This window comes from Ostrea edulis, chromosome 6 (assembly GCF_947568905.1).
Source record: "Ostrea edulis chromosome 6, xbOstEdul1.1, whole genome shotgun sequence".
In the NCBI taxonomy this organism is placed as follows: Eukaryota; Metazoa; Mollusca; class Bivalvia; order Ostreida; family Ostreidae; genus Ostrea; species Ostrea edulis.
The window spans coordinates 22,902,472-22,917,682 of NC_079169.1; the positions used below are offsets into that span (position 1 = coordinate 22,902,472).

The following is a 15,211-nucleotide window of genomic DNA, read 5'->3' on the forward strand; positions in this document are numbered from 1 at the left end:
GTATCAATCACAAGACAAGCTTTTGCGTATTGAATTAGTTGAAAGATCATATGCAGCTGAAAAAAGAAAATCAGTAAAGGAATTTGTTAATACTGATAATTTGTTACAAAATCAGTGTAAAAAAACTCCATGTTTTACTTTATCCTCTTTATTGAAGGGTCACGACCTATTCGGACATTGTAATGATGATATAAAACATCTTCGCGTTGGAGAGGTTCGGACTTTGTGTAAATAGAAGTGCTTGTAAAGATGCTGGAGGTTATTACCGTGTGTTTGATTGTAATACTGTGTATTTATCACTATTGGAAAAGCTCTCAATGTAAAAACAATTTCCCTGGACCGAGATGCATACCTTTCTTTGGTGTTTGCTTTAACGTTGACCTAAATCGTCTTCATTTGAAATTATACGAATGGGCTTTGCTCTATGGAGATACTTTTAAATTTTCTGTATTTGGAAAATCCTATATTTCTTTAAATTCGGCCGATGTCGTACGGGATGTCCTAGGCCATGAGCCAAATGCCACCATCGCGGCATCTCGGGAGCCGTCATTTTTTGGGCAATATTGTTTGGAAAATTATTCAGACATTGCATTTTCTCCAAACGACAAAGAATGGACGATGAGACGCAAGATTTGTCATCAACTTCTGCATACTTACGGGGAAGGCATGCATTTGCTCGAGGACGAGATTCTGCAGAAACTTGCAGATATGAAACAATTCATTCGAGAAAATGAAGAGAAGGATCTGGATCCCCACGATATGGTGGAAGAATTCTTATTCAAAAACCTGGCTTCACTGGTAAATTTAATTTTAATGCTGTATGATCCATGTATTATTTTCGTACATAATTACTTTCAAGCAGATTAATTAGTGTTTGAAGTTATTCACTTCCCCTTAATGCATGCTTAAAAACATTTGCATGTATAAAAAAAAAAAAAAAAAAAAAAAAAAAAAAAACAACGTTGAGAGGATCATTTAGAAAGTAAATATAATGTGGTACGCATAAATCATCTGGGACACCTCGGGCCTCTCACCGAAAACACGGTGTTTTTCAGTGAAATACCCGAGGTGTTCCGGATGACACATAAATTATACATTGTAAGCTGTCTATAAACAGCCCCACGCGCGTCAAGGGGATCCCTACATGATGTATCAACTCAGAAGCCACTGTCTAATTCTAATACCAAGGATGTACACAGATAAGGTCACCCATTGACTGAAAGTTTGAACTGGTCACGTGGATGTCACTTGAAATGGCAAAGTGACGCGGTTGTTTGTAAACTATGATTTAAAATCAAATAATTTTGGTTAAAACATATGAAAAAATGTATGACATGTCATACAGCCTCTTAACTACATACGTGCGATCATTTAACAGCGCTTTTACAAGATTGCGAAAAATTGACCCATGCAACTTTAAAAGAAAATAATGCGAATTGCATTTATTTAACAAATACTTGCATTGCGTAAAGCGCCTTCCATGAAAGAATGAGATTGATTACTGTTCGTTATCTTCACCTTTCGTTTGAATCATTTATCACAAATCCGTCCAGGCTTGCATTTCTAAAAGAAAAAATCTTAATTTGGTTTTATCTCATGTTTTCAAAGTATACAAAATTACACGCATTTTGTCTTCCTTATGGTTATAGTAATTAATTCTAATAGTCTGTTCGCCGAAATACTGCGATAATTAACCTCAATACAGACTTAAATCTAAACCCCGAATTCAAAACGTCCCGTGGGGACCCGGGTTAAAATAGGTCCTCGGGGTATCAGGAGAACCTGTACCAAGGAGAACTCGTATCCGGGTACGAGTTCTCCAAGAGAAGTCATACCCATCAAAATCTGGGTACGAGTTCTCCCGGAGAAAAAACAGTCAATCTATCTGATACAGAAAAAACTTTGTCATTTCCGTCATAAAAATCTGGATACGAGTTCTCCAGGAGAAAAAAACGTCGTCATTGTATCTGATAAATCTGGGTACGAGTTCTACTATAGAAAAAAACAAACTTTGTTATATGCAAGGTGAAGATAACGAACAGTGATAAATCTCATAACTCCTACAAGCAATACAAAATAGATAGTTGGGCAAACACGGACCCCTGGACACACCAGAGGTGGGATCAGGTGCCTAGGAGGAGTAAGCATCCCCTGTTGACCGGTCACACCCGCCGTGAGCCCCATATCCTGATCAGGTAAACGGAGTTATCCTATGTAACAGAAATGTGGATGCAACTCCTCAGAAACCGCTCAACGGATTTTGTAGGATTGTTAGTCACCATGTGTAGTTGATCATTTTGCGCTGCCAGTTGGATTCTACAATTTTTACAGGAGTTTTGGGACTTTGTTGAATTTGTACGTGCTACACTATAGAACTAATTTTGCTGGAAAAAAGAAAAAGTTTAGAAACATGCGTTGTGTTCATTAAGTCCAAATTTCGACTCGAGTTTCTTTGGAGAAATTTAGGCCTCGCACAATGTAAATGTTTTCAGTAAATTTCACTTGAATATGATTTCTATTTTTAGGTGGCTGGAACTACAGATCGACAATTACAGGGACTGATGAAAGAAGTAGATGAAAATTCCAACGATATTGCAACGCCAATGGTCGACCTCGCCTTTCGAACCTTTCCTTTCCTGCAGTTTCTGCCCCTTCCCGTCGCCAGAAAACCATCCCTTGTCAAATTCTGTATTGATGAAATGATGAAAACAATCAAGAAAATAACGGTTAGTATAAATAAAATTCACGTATAGAGGTATACAATCATAACGTGTGGGACATATTGATTTTGAACGGATTTTCCTCATTTCTCTCAATTCCTTTATTGTCTATCGTCTTAACATAGCCGGTAGCTTAAAGGGTTTGCTTTTGGAGGTTCCCGGTTTGATTTTCGACCACGTCAACTTTTCAAACCGAAGACGTTTAACATAATATGTGACTATTTATTCGCCTAGCGCCAAGCACATGAAGTGAAATTCACGCCGGATGTTTCAAATTTGGCGTTGTAAACATACGACCTAAACGGTTACCTGAGTACCATAGCCCGTAGAAAGATGAAAAGGAGAAAATAGGAGAAGTTATTAATCTCATAACTCCTACAAGGAATACAAAATTAAACGGTGGGCAAACACGGACCCCTGCATATGTCGGAGGTGGGATCAGGTGCCTATGAGGAGTAAGCATCCCCTGTCGACAGGTAACACCCCCGTGAGCCACAACAATTGGTGTTAAACATGTCATAGAGCATTTAGGGTTATGCTGTCTCGAGTAAAGTTAATTTTTTTTTTTATAAATGTACCTCAGTGCACCCCACACTATATGTCGTCATAATATAAAGAACGTCACAACGTACAGGTCTATCGCGGATAACATGTCATATTATTGTTCAAGTTGTATGTGTAAATCTGTTTGTCACATGATTTTTTCAGTTCTCATTGATTTATCGTATTTTTATACCCCCTGCAACAAGTTGTGGGGAGGGGGGGGGGGTATACTGGAATCGGGTTGTCTGTCTGTCTGTCCGTCCGTCTGTAGACGCAATGGTTTCCGGGCTCTAAAGCATTATCCTTTCCACCTACCGTCACCATATCATATATATGGACTACCCATGAAATGAAGATGTTCCCTATCGATTTTGGGGTCAAAAGATCAAAGGTCAAGCGCACTGGACATCGAAGTAGCAATATGGTTTCCGGGCTCTAAAGCGTTATCCTTTCCACCTACAGTCACCATATCATACATATGGACTACCCATGGGATGAAGATGTTCCCTATCGATTGTGGGGTCAAAAGGTCAAGCGCACTGGACATTGAAGTAGCAATATGGTTTCCGGGCTCTAAAGCATTATCCTTTCCACCTACAGTCACCATATCATACATATGGACTACCCATGGGATGAAGATGTTCCCTATCGATTTGGGGGTCCAAAGGTCAAGCGCACGGGCATTGAAGTAGCAATATTGTTTCCGGGCTCTAAAGCGTTATCCTTTCCACCTACAGTCACCATATCATACATATGGACTTATCATGAGATGCAGATGTTCCCTATCGATTTTGGGGTCAAAAGGTCAAAGGTCACGCGCACTGGACATCGAAGTAGCAATATGGTTTCCATTTAAATTTTTTATTGGCTTTTTTCATCGCATGGAAATGCTGTGTTCCTAGATACCTTTTGGATCATAATACTGAAGTTTTACCTATTACCAACACCCTTTGGGAGATTGGGGTAAGCGGGGGCTATTCTTAGTGAGCATTGCTCACAGTACCTCTTGTTATATATAGAGTGTAGTACAGTAATCTTAATATTACATAGTGACCTTGAATTAGCCCCCGATGCGCAGTCATTGAGAATCTTTTGTACATATCAATTTGGCACATGTGAAAGATGACGATACTTTTTTTTCGATCAAGGCATATTCCAAAAGGTAACTAGTTGCGGATTTTTTTAAAATTTGTAATATTTATTCAACTATCACATTTTATATCAAATATTCATCTACATACATATACACATTTCCATATATACACCAACACACCCATAGAAGATATGTACACGCGTTAATGTGAAAGTCGTATTAAATATAGAAGAAAAGAGAATAGAAAAAAAGGAGAAAGGAAAGAAGAGAGGAGAGAAGAGAGGAGAGAAAGTTAATTAAATGAAAAAAATACATAATATTATATTATAAATGGGACACATGTTCGGGAGGGGGGTAGTAAGAAAAATTAGTTTTCAAATAGATTGATTGATTGTATCTTGCTTAACGTCTCGCTCGAGAATTTTAACTCATATGGAGACGTTACCAAGACCGGTGAAGGGCTTCAAATTTAGACCTATGCTCGGCGCTTACGGCCATTGAGCAGTGAGGGTTCAACTTTTAGCGTGCCACACCTACTGTAACACGGGACATCAGTTTTTAAGGTCATCTCCGAGGACCCGTGACATTCATACCTGATGCCGAGCGTTTGGCGATGGAACTATCATTACCCGTTTTAACGACTTGGGTCTGTCGCGGCCGGGATTCGAACCCCGGCCTACCGCATGCGGGGCGAACGCTCTAACCTCTCGACCACCGATTGATTTGATATGCAAGAGCTTGATCTGCGTATGATCAGTTATTAAAATCAGGTTGTTGATAAGTTGATGTTACAGGGATTTCAACAGTCTTGTTTACAGTCAGCATTACGCATATATATTCAATCGCTTTATATTGTGATGTTTAATGAAGGACCAGTCACAGATGGTCAACAGTGTACACACAAGTCTAATTTGACTAATCTTCCACATCTGCCTCATGCCTGGATATTTTATTATGCCCCCTTTGAAAAATTATCGCAATATTTGAAAAAGAGGGGGCATATTGTTTTGCAACTGTCGGTCGGTCGGTCTGTAGACAACATGTCCGCTCAATATCTTGAGAACCATTCACTAAATGATAATGATATTTCATATGTGGGTTGGTTATGAGTGGAAGATAACCCCTATTGTTTTTCAGGTCAAAAGGTGAAAGGTCAATATACTCTGGAGATAGGAATATAATGTCCGCTCAATATCTCGAGAACCCTTTGCTTGAAAGACATCAAACTTGGCACATTGGTACATACTAAGGAGTAGATGACCCCTGTTGATTTGAGATATGGTCAAAGGTCAAACTGGGCATAGGAATATACTGACCATTCAATGTCTAGAGAACCTTTTGCTTGACAGACATCAAACTTGGTACACCAGTATGTCTTCAGAAGAAGATGACCCCTATTGATTTTTAGGTCACATGGTCAAAGGTCAAACTGGACATAGGAATATACTGTCCGTTCAATATCTTGAGAACCCTTTGCTTGACAGACATCAAACTTGGTACACTAGTACGTCTTCAGAAGAAGATGACCCCTATTGATTTTGAGGTCACATGGTCAAAGATCAAGGGTCAAACTGGACATAGGAATATAATGTCTGCTCAATATCTTGAGAACACTTTTTTTGATAGACATCAAACTTAGTACACTGGTAGATCTGCAAGAGAAGATGACTCTTATTGATTTTGAGGTCACATGGTCAAAGGTATAGGGTCAAACTAGACGTGGGAATATACTATCTGCTCAGTATCTTGAGAACCCTCTTCTTGACAGACATCAAACTTGGTACACTGATACGTCTTCAGGAGAAAATGACCCCTAATGATTTTGAGGTCACATGAGCAAAGGTCAAGGGTCAAACTGGACAAAGGAATATACTGTCCGTTCAATATCTTGAGAACCCTTTGCTTGACAGACATCAAACTTGGTACACTGGTACATCTTCAGGAGAAGATGATCCCTTTTGATTTTGAGGTCACATGTTTAAGGGTCAACCTGGACATTGGAATATATTGTCTGCTCAATATCTTCAGAACCCTTTGCTTAACAGACATCACACTTTAAATAGTACACTGGTGTATATTCAGGAAAAGATGACTCCTATTGATTTTGAGGTCACATGGTCAAGGGTCAAACTGGACATAGTAATATCTTGATAACCCTTTTACTTGACAGACATCAATCTTAGTACATTGGTACATCTTCAGGAGAGGATGACCCATAGTGATTTTGAGGTCAAAAGTCAATAGTTGAACTGGACATAGTAATATATTGTCTCCTATATTTTAAAAATTATTTGCTTGATTGACACGTACCAAACTTGGTACACTGGTACAGCATAAGGAGTAGATGACCCCTATTGAATTTTAGGTCACATGGTCAATTCACTCTTGACATAGGAAGATATTGTCTGCTCAATATTTTGAATTAATGATAATACTATCAATTAAATGAGGTGTGTGTATAACCCTTTTAAATTTTGCACCATGGGGACATATGTGTTTTACAAACATCTCTTGTTGAATATTCAGATCGACATTTAAATATATCGACGACGTTTTATTTTACTTCATTAAACATCACAATGTAAAGCGATTGAAGATGATATTCTGATATACCACTAGCAGTGATTCAGTGCGATAATATGCATTAACGTTCATTTAAACGATTGAAGATGATATTCTGATATACCACTAGCAGTGATTCAGTGCGATAATATGCATTAACGTTCATCTGTTGACGCTTTCAGAATGAGAGAAACATTGAAAAGGGTATGTACTACGAACTACAGAATGCCAAGGAGATGTACAACCACCACCTTACAGACAATCAAATAAAGGGAATTCTTTCGAATGTCGTCGGAGGAGGTATCTTGCATAACTATAATATCAACAATATACATACTTTCAAAAGCAAGAATTTGAATTATTTCTGTTCAGGGAAAATGCACGGATTTCGGGTTATACATGTATTTACACATTTCATATTCTCCGCTTCCTATTCCACTAATTTCGAATTGCTCATAATGGGAGATAGCATCGAGTTACCTTCCGAAGTTTCCCGCTAGGCGGCGATACTTATCCCGGTCCATAACGGATGCGTGATAACGGCAGTTAACTTGAACAATAGTTTTTGTCACATATTTTCAATCGTCACAGTGGACTTTGAAAATGAATATATCATAAACAACTCCAAGTACGGTATAATGAGTATAACTCAGCTTAAAAACGAATTAAGGAAAATAATTCACGGTGGCGAATCACTTGACTTTGGCATGACTTATTATACGGAACAATGACGATGAAAGTCACCGCCAGTGAAAATTCAAACGAACCAGTAACACCTTTATTAATAAGGAATTGTCACATAACTGATATTAACTGTTGGATTTTTTTCAGAAACAAATCTATACACAAATGGTAGTTCTACGAGCGATAGAAGCAGAGAACATTGACACAGTTTATTTGTTTTCAGTCAGAAACTTTCCGACCACCAAAACTGTCTAAATAATAAAAATTAATTGATTTTTTTTTTTTTAGCTTTTGTCGCACGTAGAACTACCTGGGTTTTTTTTAGATTTTGTTACCGAGAAAATCCTTCAAATCGTGATATAAGTTATATGAATTTCCAAAATTTCGGCTTGAGCATCACTGAAGAGACATTATTTGTCGAAATGCGCATCTGATGCATCAAAATTGGTACCGTTTAAGTTTTACATTATGTGACAATTCCTTATCGATAACGGTGTTACTTATTCGTTTGATTTTCCCTTGTGCTTACTTTCGTCGTCACGTTTCCGGGTAATAGGTCACGCCAAAGTTCACCAACGTGAAATACGCGCGGGTCATAAGAGTGAACCTGTCGACAGGTAATTCAATACTGAAAACCACATGTTACTCGTACATTCAAGCATTATCTTTGCAAAATTGAAAACAAAACGTGTATCCTTTTCCCCCCAATAAACTTGAAAAAATTAGATATAGAAATGCTAACTTTGGAATAGCCGGGAAGTTGACCAAGATTTCTGGATGTAACGAAAGATGACCAATGACGTATATCGTATAAAATACGCTCGTTGGCGACAAAATTTTAAGCCAACGAATTGGAATAAACATCATGAAGTGTAAGCCACATTGATAATCAACGGGTTTTATGAGAATTCCATTTAATTATCTAGTGACATGAAGCACTATATATTGTTTCGTTAAAGTTTCTTCAAGCATCAGTTTTCTACGACGTCTTAAAATAGAGAATCAATCCGTTTTGTTTTGTCTTAGAACGTTCCAAGGAAACTATTTGATAATGATATGGAACTGGTACTAATATTATTAGAGAATGTTTGAAGGAAATGCACCCAAAACATTCAGTAGGGGTAACTTAACTCTAAATACAATAATTCTGACCATTTACTCGAACATTTTACTTCATTTTACAGGTTTCTTAACATCGAGGGGTACGTTGATGTCTCTGATTCTTCTTCTGGTGGAACATCCAAAGATTCAGACTAAAATTCAGAGTGAAATCGATGACGTCATTGGGGAAAGAGAGGCTCACATCAAGGACCGAAATAGCTGTCCATTTACAGAAGCAGTCATTCTAGAAACACTCCGATATATATCCCACGCTCCATTAGCTATCCCCCATTATACATCGGAGGACTGCAACATTAGAGGCCGCATGGTTGGAAAAGGGACAACAGTAAGAAATAAGGAGTTTGTTAGAGGGAATCTAAACTTTCTATTTTAACTCAAACCTTTACGTACATTTGCATATAAAAATAAAACGTTTTCTCTTCCCACTGTAGGTAAGTGAAACAGTATCAATGTGCATAAATTTCGAAGTGCTTTACCTTACTCGAGTTGAAACTTCAAGCGAGTATTTCTGATCTTTTTTTCCCCATCATCCGTCTGTTATTTTTCATATTTCCCACTTTCTCGTTTACTCCTCCTAGGCACCTGATCCCACCTCTGGTGTGTCCAGGGGTCCGTGTTTGCCCAACTATCTATTTTTGTATTGCTTGTAGGAGTTATGAGATTGATCACTGTTCGTTATCTTCACCTAGAACCATAATATAAACTCCAACCAAACTTACCATGATATGTTTGGTTAAAGGATATTCAGAAATTTAGAAAACAAAGCACTCCTTCTAATGGAATATAATTGAGTAAAAATTGAAATTAGGACGGGTGGTTTTCATTTTCCCTCATGAATCCCAACTGTAGAATAGGTGAAATGAATATGCATAATCGTCCAAAATTGTTACCGCTATATAACTGTATTTTGTTAGTTGCACAATATGTTAGTTACCATATAGGTTTTATACATCTATGTGCATGCACATAATGATTTTGGTTAGTTGAAGGCTTAATATCATTTCTAATCAAACCTGTAATAAATTCAATACCATTATGTGTAGATCTAAATCTTGTCTGCAATCCCACAGCTGTCCGTGATGACGATCGATCTAATAGAGATTTTAAAGTCATCTTCTCTCTTACGATTTGTATATTTGTCATTCTAAAAAAAGTTCTTAAGCAATCTGCTTACTTTAGACCAGTAATAACCATGCTTAACTTAACTTGAGTTAACATAGTTTCACCCTCCTGTGACGTCATAAGATTTCGCAAAGTCAATGCTTTATTAAGATTTAGGCACCTGATCCCACCTCTGGTGTGTCCAGGGGTCCGTGTTTGCCCAACTATCGATTTTGTATTGCTTATAGGAGTTATGAGATTGATCACTGTTCGTTATCTTCACCTTTCATTTGTTAGTTTAAATGTGTCTGAAGCTGAAACATGGTTTAGAAGAATTTCATCGTTTGAAAGATAGTTGGGCAAACACGGACCCCTGGACACACCAGAGGTGGGACCAGGTGCCTAGGAGGAGTAAGCATCCCCTGTCGACTGGTCACACCCGCCGTGAGCCCTATATCCTGTCCAGGTAAACGGAGTTATCAGCTGTCAAAATCAGTGTGCCAAGAACAGCTTAACAATCGGTATGAAACATTTCAGACAGCATTTAACCCAATGATACCTAAACATGTTTAAATATACAAGAGATATGAGTTGCCGTCAAACCAGGTCGAATAATTATATGTCTAATTTATTATATTTACCAAGAGCTATAACTGAAAATAAACGTTCATACAGCTACTCTTCTGCATTCCTTTGGAACAAACTGTCGCAAAATGTTCGAAGCTCTGGTTCGGTTGGTATTAATTAAAGCTATGTATTTGATGGAATATTTTCATAGAAGTAGCACTTAAACATCGTGCTTCCTTCCTTTTGTTCAGGTGTGCCAAATGTGGTTGTGATATGGCACTATGTATGCGTGTGTCTTATGCTATTTTTCTTCTTTCCTTTTATCCCATGCAGTCATGTTTAGGTAATAATTAAGGTCTTCCGTAACAACGGAAGACCTTCTACTGATTGTGCTGGGTAAGATTATTCTTATTATTCTTTTTCTTCTTCTTTTTCCTAGACGCTAACTTTGAAGCTTCATATCTCGCTCATTTCTGCATGGATTTTGCTCAAATTTTCAGGGTTTATAAACTTTACAGAACGATTTTAAAATAATGTACTACATTTAAGAAAGTCCCTTCTGTCCACGAGTTATTCCCCTTTGAATGAAATTTTAGGGGCTTTGGTTTCCAGACAAAGGCTCCGAGACTGTACAAGCTTGATCAGAAAATGCATTGAAAATGAAAAGTAGGAGCATTGTAGTTGTGCACATCGTTTTTTGTTTTTTAATTACAGCGTTCGAAATGGTGGTTGACAGAGTTAAAAAATTAGGACGCCTAAAGGAGCAAAATATTACACATATTTTCCTTTGTATCTTTTAAACTAAAAATATTTTGTTAAGACGTGTAGAACAAAAGTTGTGCAAAATGTTAAGAGCTTTCTTTTGATATCCCTAAAAAGGGATCTGGGGATCTTCAAAGTTTTCGCTTTATAACTCAAAAACGGTAAATATTTCGATATGGCTTTCGCTGGAAAAGTTGTTCTTTAACATCTTATTGATCTCATAAACATAATATTTTGCTCGCGTATTGTGTTATATAGGAGTAAAATGCTTGACCCGCAAACAGGTAACCGTATCATTGGGTAGGTGAAGGGGGGAAAATATGTGTATAACTTACTTCAGCACGTGCCCCTGGCGTGAAATTCATATGCGACTTCTGTGCGCACTGTGTACATAATATACCTACATGTATTACGCAGATAGATATTAAAGTTTAATAAAATATTCAAAATTTGAGAGCAATTTATTTGATTTGTATGTATAAATAATTCAAACTCGATGAATTATTCTCTTCAGTCTGAATATTATGCTATCATAATTTTGTTGTATGATAAAATATTGGTAACAGCTATAAACCTTTATTGTAAGTCCTGAGCCATAAATTTCATAAATTTAAATAGTATTTTTTTCTTCATTATTGGGACTGAAAAGTTAAATGCTGAAAGAATTTAATCCCACATACACGCGCGCCTCAAAAGACTGATTCGTGGAATGAGATCATACACGCATGTACTTGAGTAGTATAAATTTATTAAACACCTAACGATAAAAATTTATAGTACACCTTTATAGCTTCATTTCAATGATATATATTAAATTCTCAAACTATTTCATAAGTACATACGAGAAGTCAGAATCGCCAGCGTAGCCAAACTACTTTATATCGTTACAGTACTTATCTTCCTATCACAGTACAGTTGATTATTTTCTTTCTAAAAACTTAATTTGTATTCGTCTTTTGTAAAATCACTGGATAAGTAATTCAAATAATTTTTCCCGGGGTGATGTTACGTATAACATATCAAGAGGGAAAGAAGGCGAAAGTTAGATCCCACACAAACATACTCATGTACGGTTCCTGTATTTTCATGTTAACTAGGCTGCATTAGGACCTGACCCAAGGACATATGTTTTTGTTTGTTTACTATACATCTACAATACACATTTTCCATGTTATCATGACATGCTATGTGATACATGTATTTTATCTTCATCCTTTTTAATTATGTATTGATTTTTATATTGTCAATATTTATCATACATATTGTATATATACTCATGCTCATCATTATACATACATGTAATCACCTTGTACCTTATTGGAGAAGGCTTATATAGGCTGCAAGCCTGCTGCCTAGTCCATTTATGTTTCATACATAATAAAATATTGTTTAAATTGATTAAGGACATATGGTCAAGTTTAAGGTTTTTATGTCACACAGCTCCGACGGAAGACCTCTCGTTGCTTTGCAACGAGCTTGGCTCTAGTTTTATCACTAATCAGGTGTGTATTACGCTATATCCCCCCCCCCCTTTTTCCTTTTATATCGTATTCATGTTTAGATACTATTTATAGATGTTAATTTTATGTTTGTGTATATGTTTTAATGCAGGACCACAATGGAAACTAGCTATATGCTAATTTGTGTTATCCTGGATAAATAAAGGCTATTATTATTATTATTCTTACATTGTATCTCGTATTTGAATTCTCTCTCATATCTTACAAAATGATACAAAAGATTTTAATTACTAATTCAGAAATTTTACTTGCAGATTATCACTAACTTGTGGACAATTCATCACAGCGACGAGTGGGACGACCCTTTCGTGTTTCGACCTGAAAGGTTCCTGGATGATTCAGGTTTACTTTTACCTGCAACACATCCCACCAGAAAAAGGTAACTATTTGGATTTCATATAAATTTGAAAGCTTCAATATGCTGACTTAAGTTGATTACCTTCTTTTTGAAATTTACGACTGTAGGTTGCTGGTTTTTGGTTTCGGTAAGCGAGCTTGTCTTGGTGAAGTGTTCGCCAAAAACAGAGCATTCCTGTTCCTTGCCACAATGATGCAGACCTGTATCATTCGTAAGCCGTTGAGAGATGAACTAAGTGACCTTGACCCCCGGATGATGATGCCAGGCATCGTGCTTCAACCTCCGCCATACAAAGTACAATTCAAACTGAGAGGGTGTGTCTTGTAATCGTCATAGATTCCAGTCAATCTGTATCGTGTACCAAATCTCAACTGTATATACCTTGCATACATTTCCTACATGTACATCATCTTTTCTTAATCAATAACTAAAAGACAAAGTATCGCACAAATAAGATCCAAGGTGAAGATAACGAACAGTGATCAATCTCATAACTCCTATAAGCAATACAAAATAGATAGTTGGGCAAACACGGACCCCTGGACACACCAGAGGTGGGATCAGGTGCCTAGGAGGAGTAAGCATCTCCTGTCGAAACAGAGTGGGTGAAAGCCTACTTACATGCACAACTTGTGATAAATCAGGTAGCAAATCAAACCCTGTCCATTTCCTAAATTCCAGTAATAATGTTATAATTTTAGGCTAGTTTCGAAGAAGGCATCGTGGGATGCTTTCCATTGTGTGGTTGAACCAATTATCATTACTTAGGAAGAAAGTCGTGCAAACAATGTATATAATATGTTTAATATAATAAAGTGCATATACGTCAATCTCCATCCATCTTGCATGTAATATACCGTCGGAATGAAATCGGGTCCTTGTAGTCAAATACATGTACCCCATCCTCCACGCCGAGAGCACAATTAAAATACCATCAAGGTAGTACTGTGTAGATGATGAAAATGTGTGGCGTCGAAGACAGTAATTTTTGTATCGTGCATCCAGGGAAAAGTCCATAGGGATTATCTTCATCCCATGCTAATGTGTGCAACTCCATTTTGCTTGACCTTGGACCCGTTGTGTGTAAAGTGACAAGATGTAAGACGCACCTGATCCCACCTCTGGTGTGTCCAGGGGTCCTTGTTTGCTCAACTATCTATTTTGTATTGCTTATAGGAGTTAAAAGATTCATCACTGTTCGTCATCTTCACCTTTCATAAAGGCAGAATCTATATATTTGCATTTTAACCAGTGCTTACAATTATTAAACATTTAAATAGTGGTGGACATTAATTTTATTTCATTATCAGGAAAGGGTAAGACGAACTTATTAAACTATGTGAGGAAGAGAAGCTACTAAATTTGCCAAGTCTGATCGATATAAAGCGTCAATCGCAAGAATTTCTGTGAAGGGAAAAACCTATATGCACATCCAACGCAAGAACTTTTCTTGTAATTAATGTGATGAATATGTTTTTAAAGTTATTCTGTCAAACTATGAAGACTTTCTATTTTATCATACAATTAGGACAGGTTCATATGGCATGGACTTTGTAATCGTACATGTACACCCCCCCCCCCCCGTCAATTTCCATATTTTAGAACAAGTTATATACATGTATATGCCAAACTGCATTTTTTAAAGACGTTTATAACACTAATTAACACACCTAATGCGTTTCCAAACTGCATCTAAGCTAATTTGAAAATTACAAAATATTGATGGACTTGGGTGTCCAGAGAACATCGTTGTTTGGAATTGTTAAAATAGGTGTGGTGGAGTTTTAAAAACATGTAACATCTTTAATAAGATAGTGTTAGAATATTTGAAAAATGCAGTTTGACTAATGGTAATTTTATTTAAAAATACACTATGTATTTTAACTTTTAAAAGGGGGGGGGTGCTATGACCGTTTCGTTTATGTCCCAGTAATCTCGCACTTGCTCGCGAGATTTGTGCATTTTCGTACCAATGACGCACAAGAGTCATCAAAGCGCGATAACTCCAACGAGCTGGTAATGAGAAGTATTGAATTATGTTTGGTTGTAAATAAAACATAACGAACAGATAATTTTAAAAAAAATTACCCTTTCCGTAATCAGACTCTGTCACTTTCCGTCTCTGGACTATCAGGGATTTCTTTTAAGAAATCCAGTAGTTCGGCCTTTTTTGTTTCCA

General features: G+C 37.0%; 1 protein-coding gene across 1 annotated transcript; it reads left to right on the top strand.

The window, feature by feature from the left end:
- Positions 1 to 249: 249 nt before the first annotated feature.
- LOC125683308 (cytochrome P450 2C31-like) lies at positions 250 to 13,612 on the top strand. Its single transcript, XM_048924340.2, has 6 exons — positions 250 to 798; positions 2,526 to 2,726; positions 7,101 to 7,218; positions 8,787 to 9,049; positions 12,929 to 13,053; positions 13,140 to 13,612. The coding sequence occupies exons 1-6, from the start codon at positions 250 to 252 to the stop codon at positions 13,357 to 13,359; spliced, it is 1,476 nt and encodes a 491-aa protein (XP_048780297.2). The 3' UTR covers positions 13,360 to 13,612.
- The last annotated feature ends 1,599 nt before the right edge of the window (positions 13,613 to 15,211 follow it).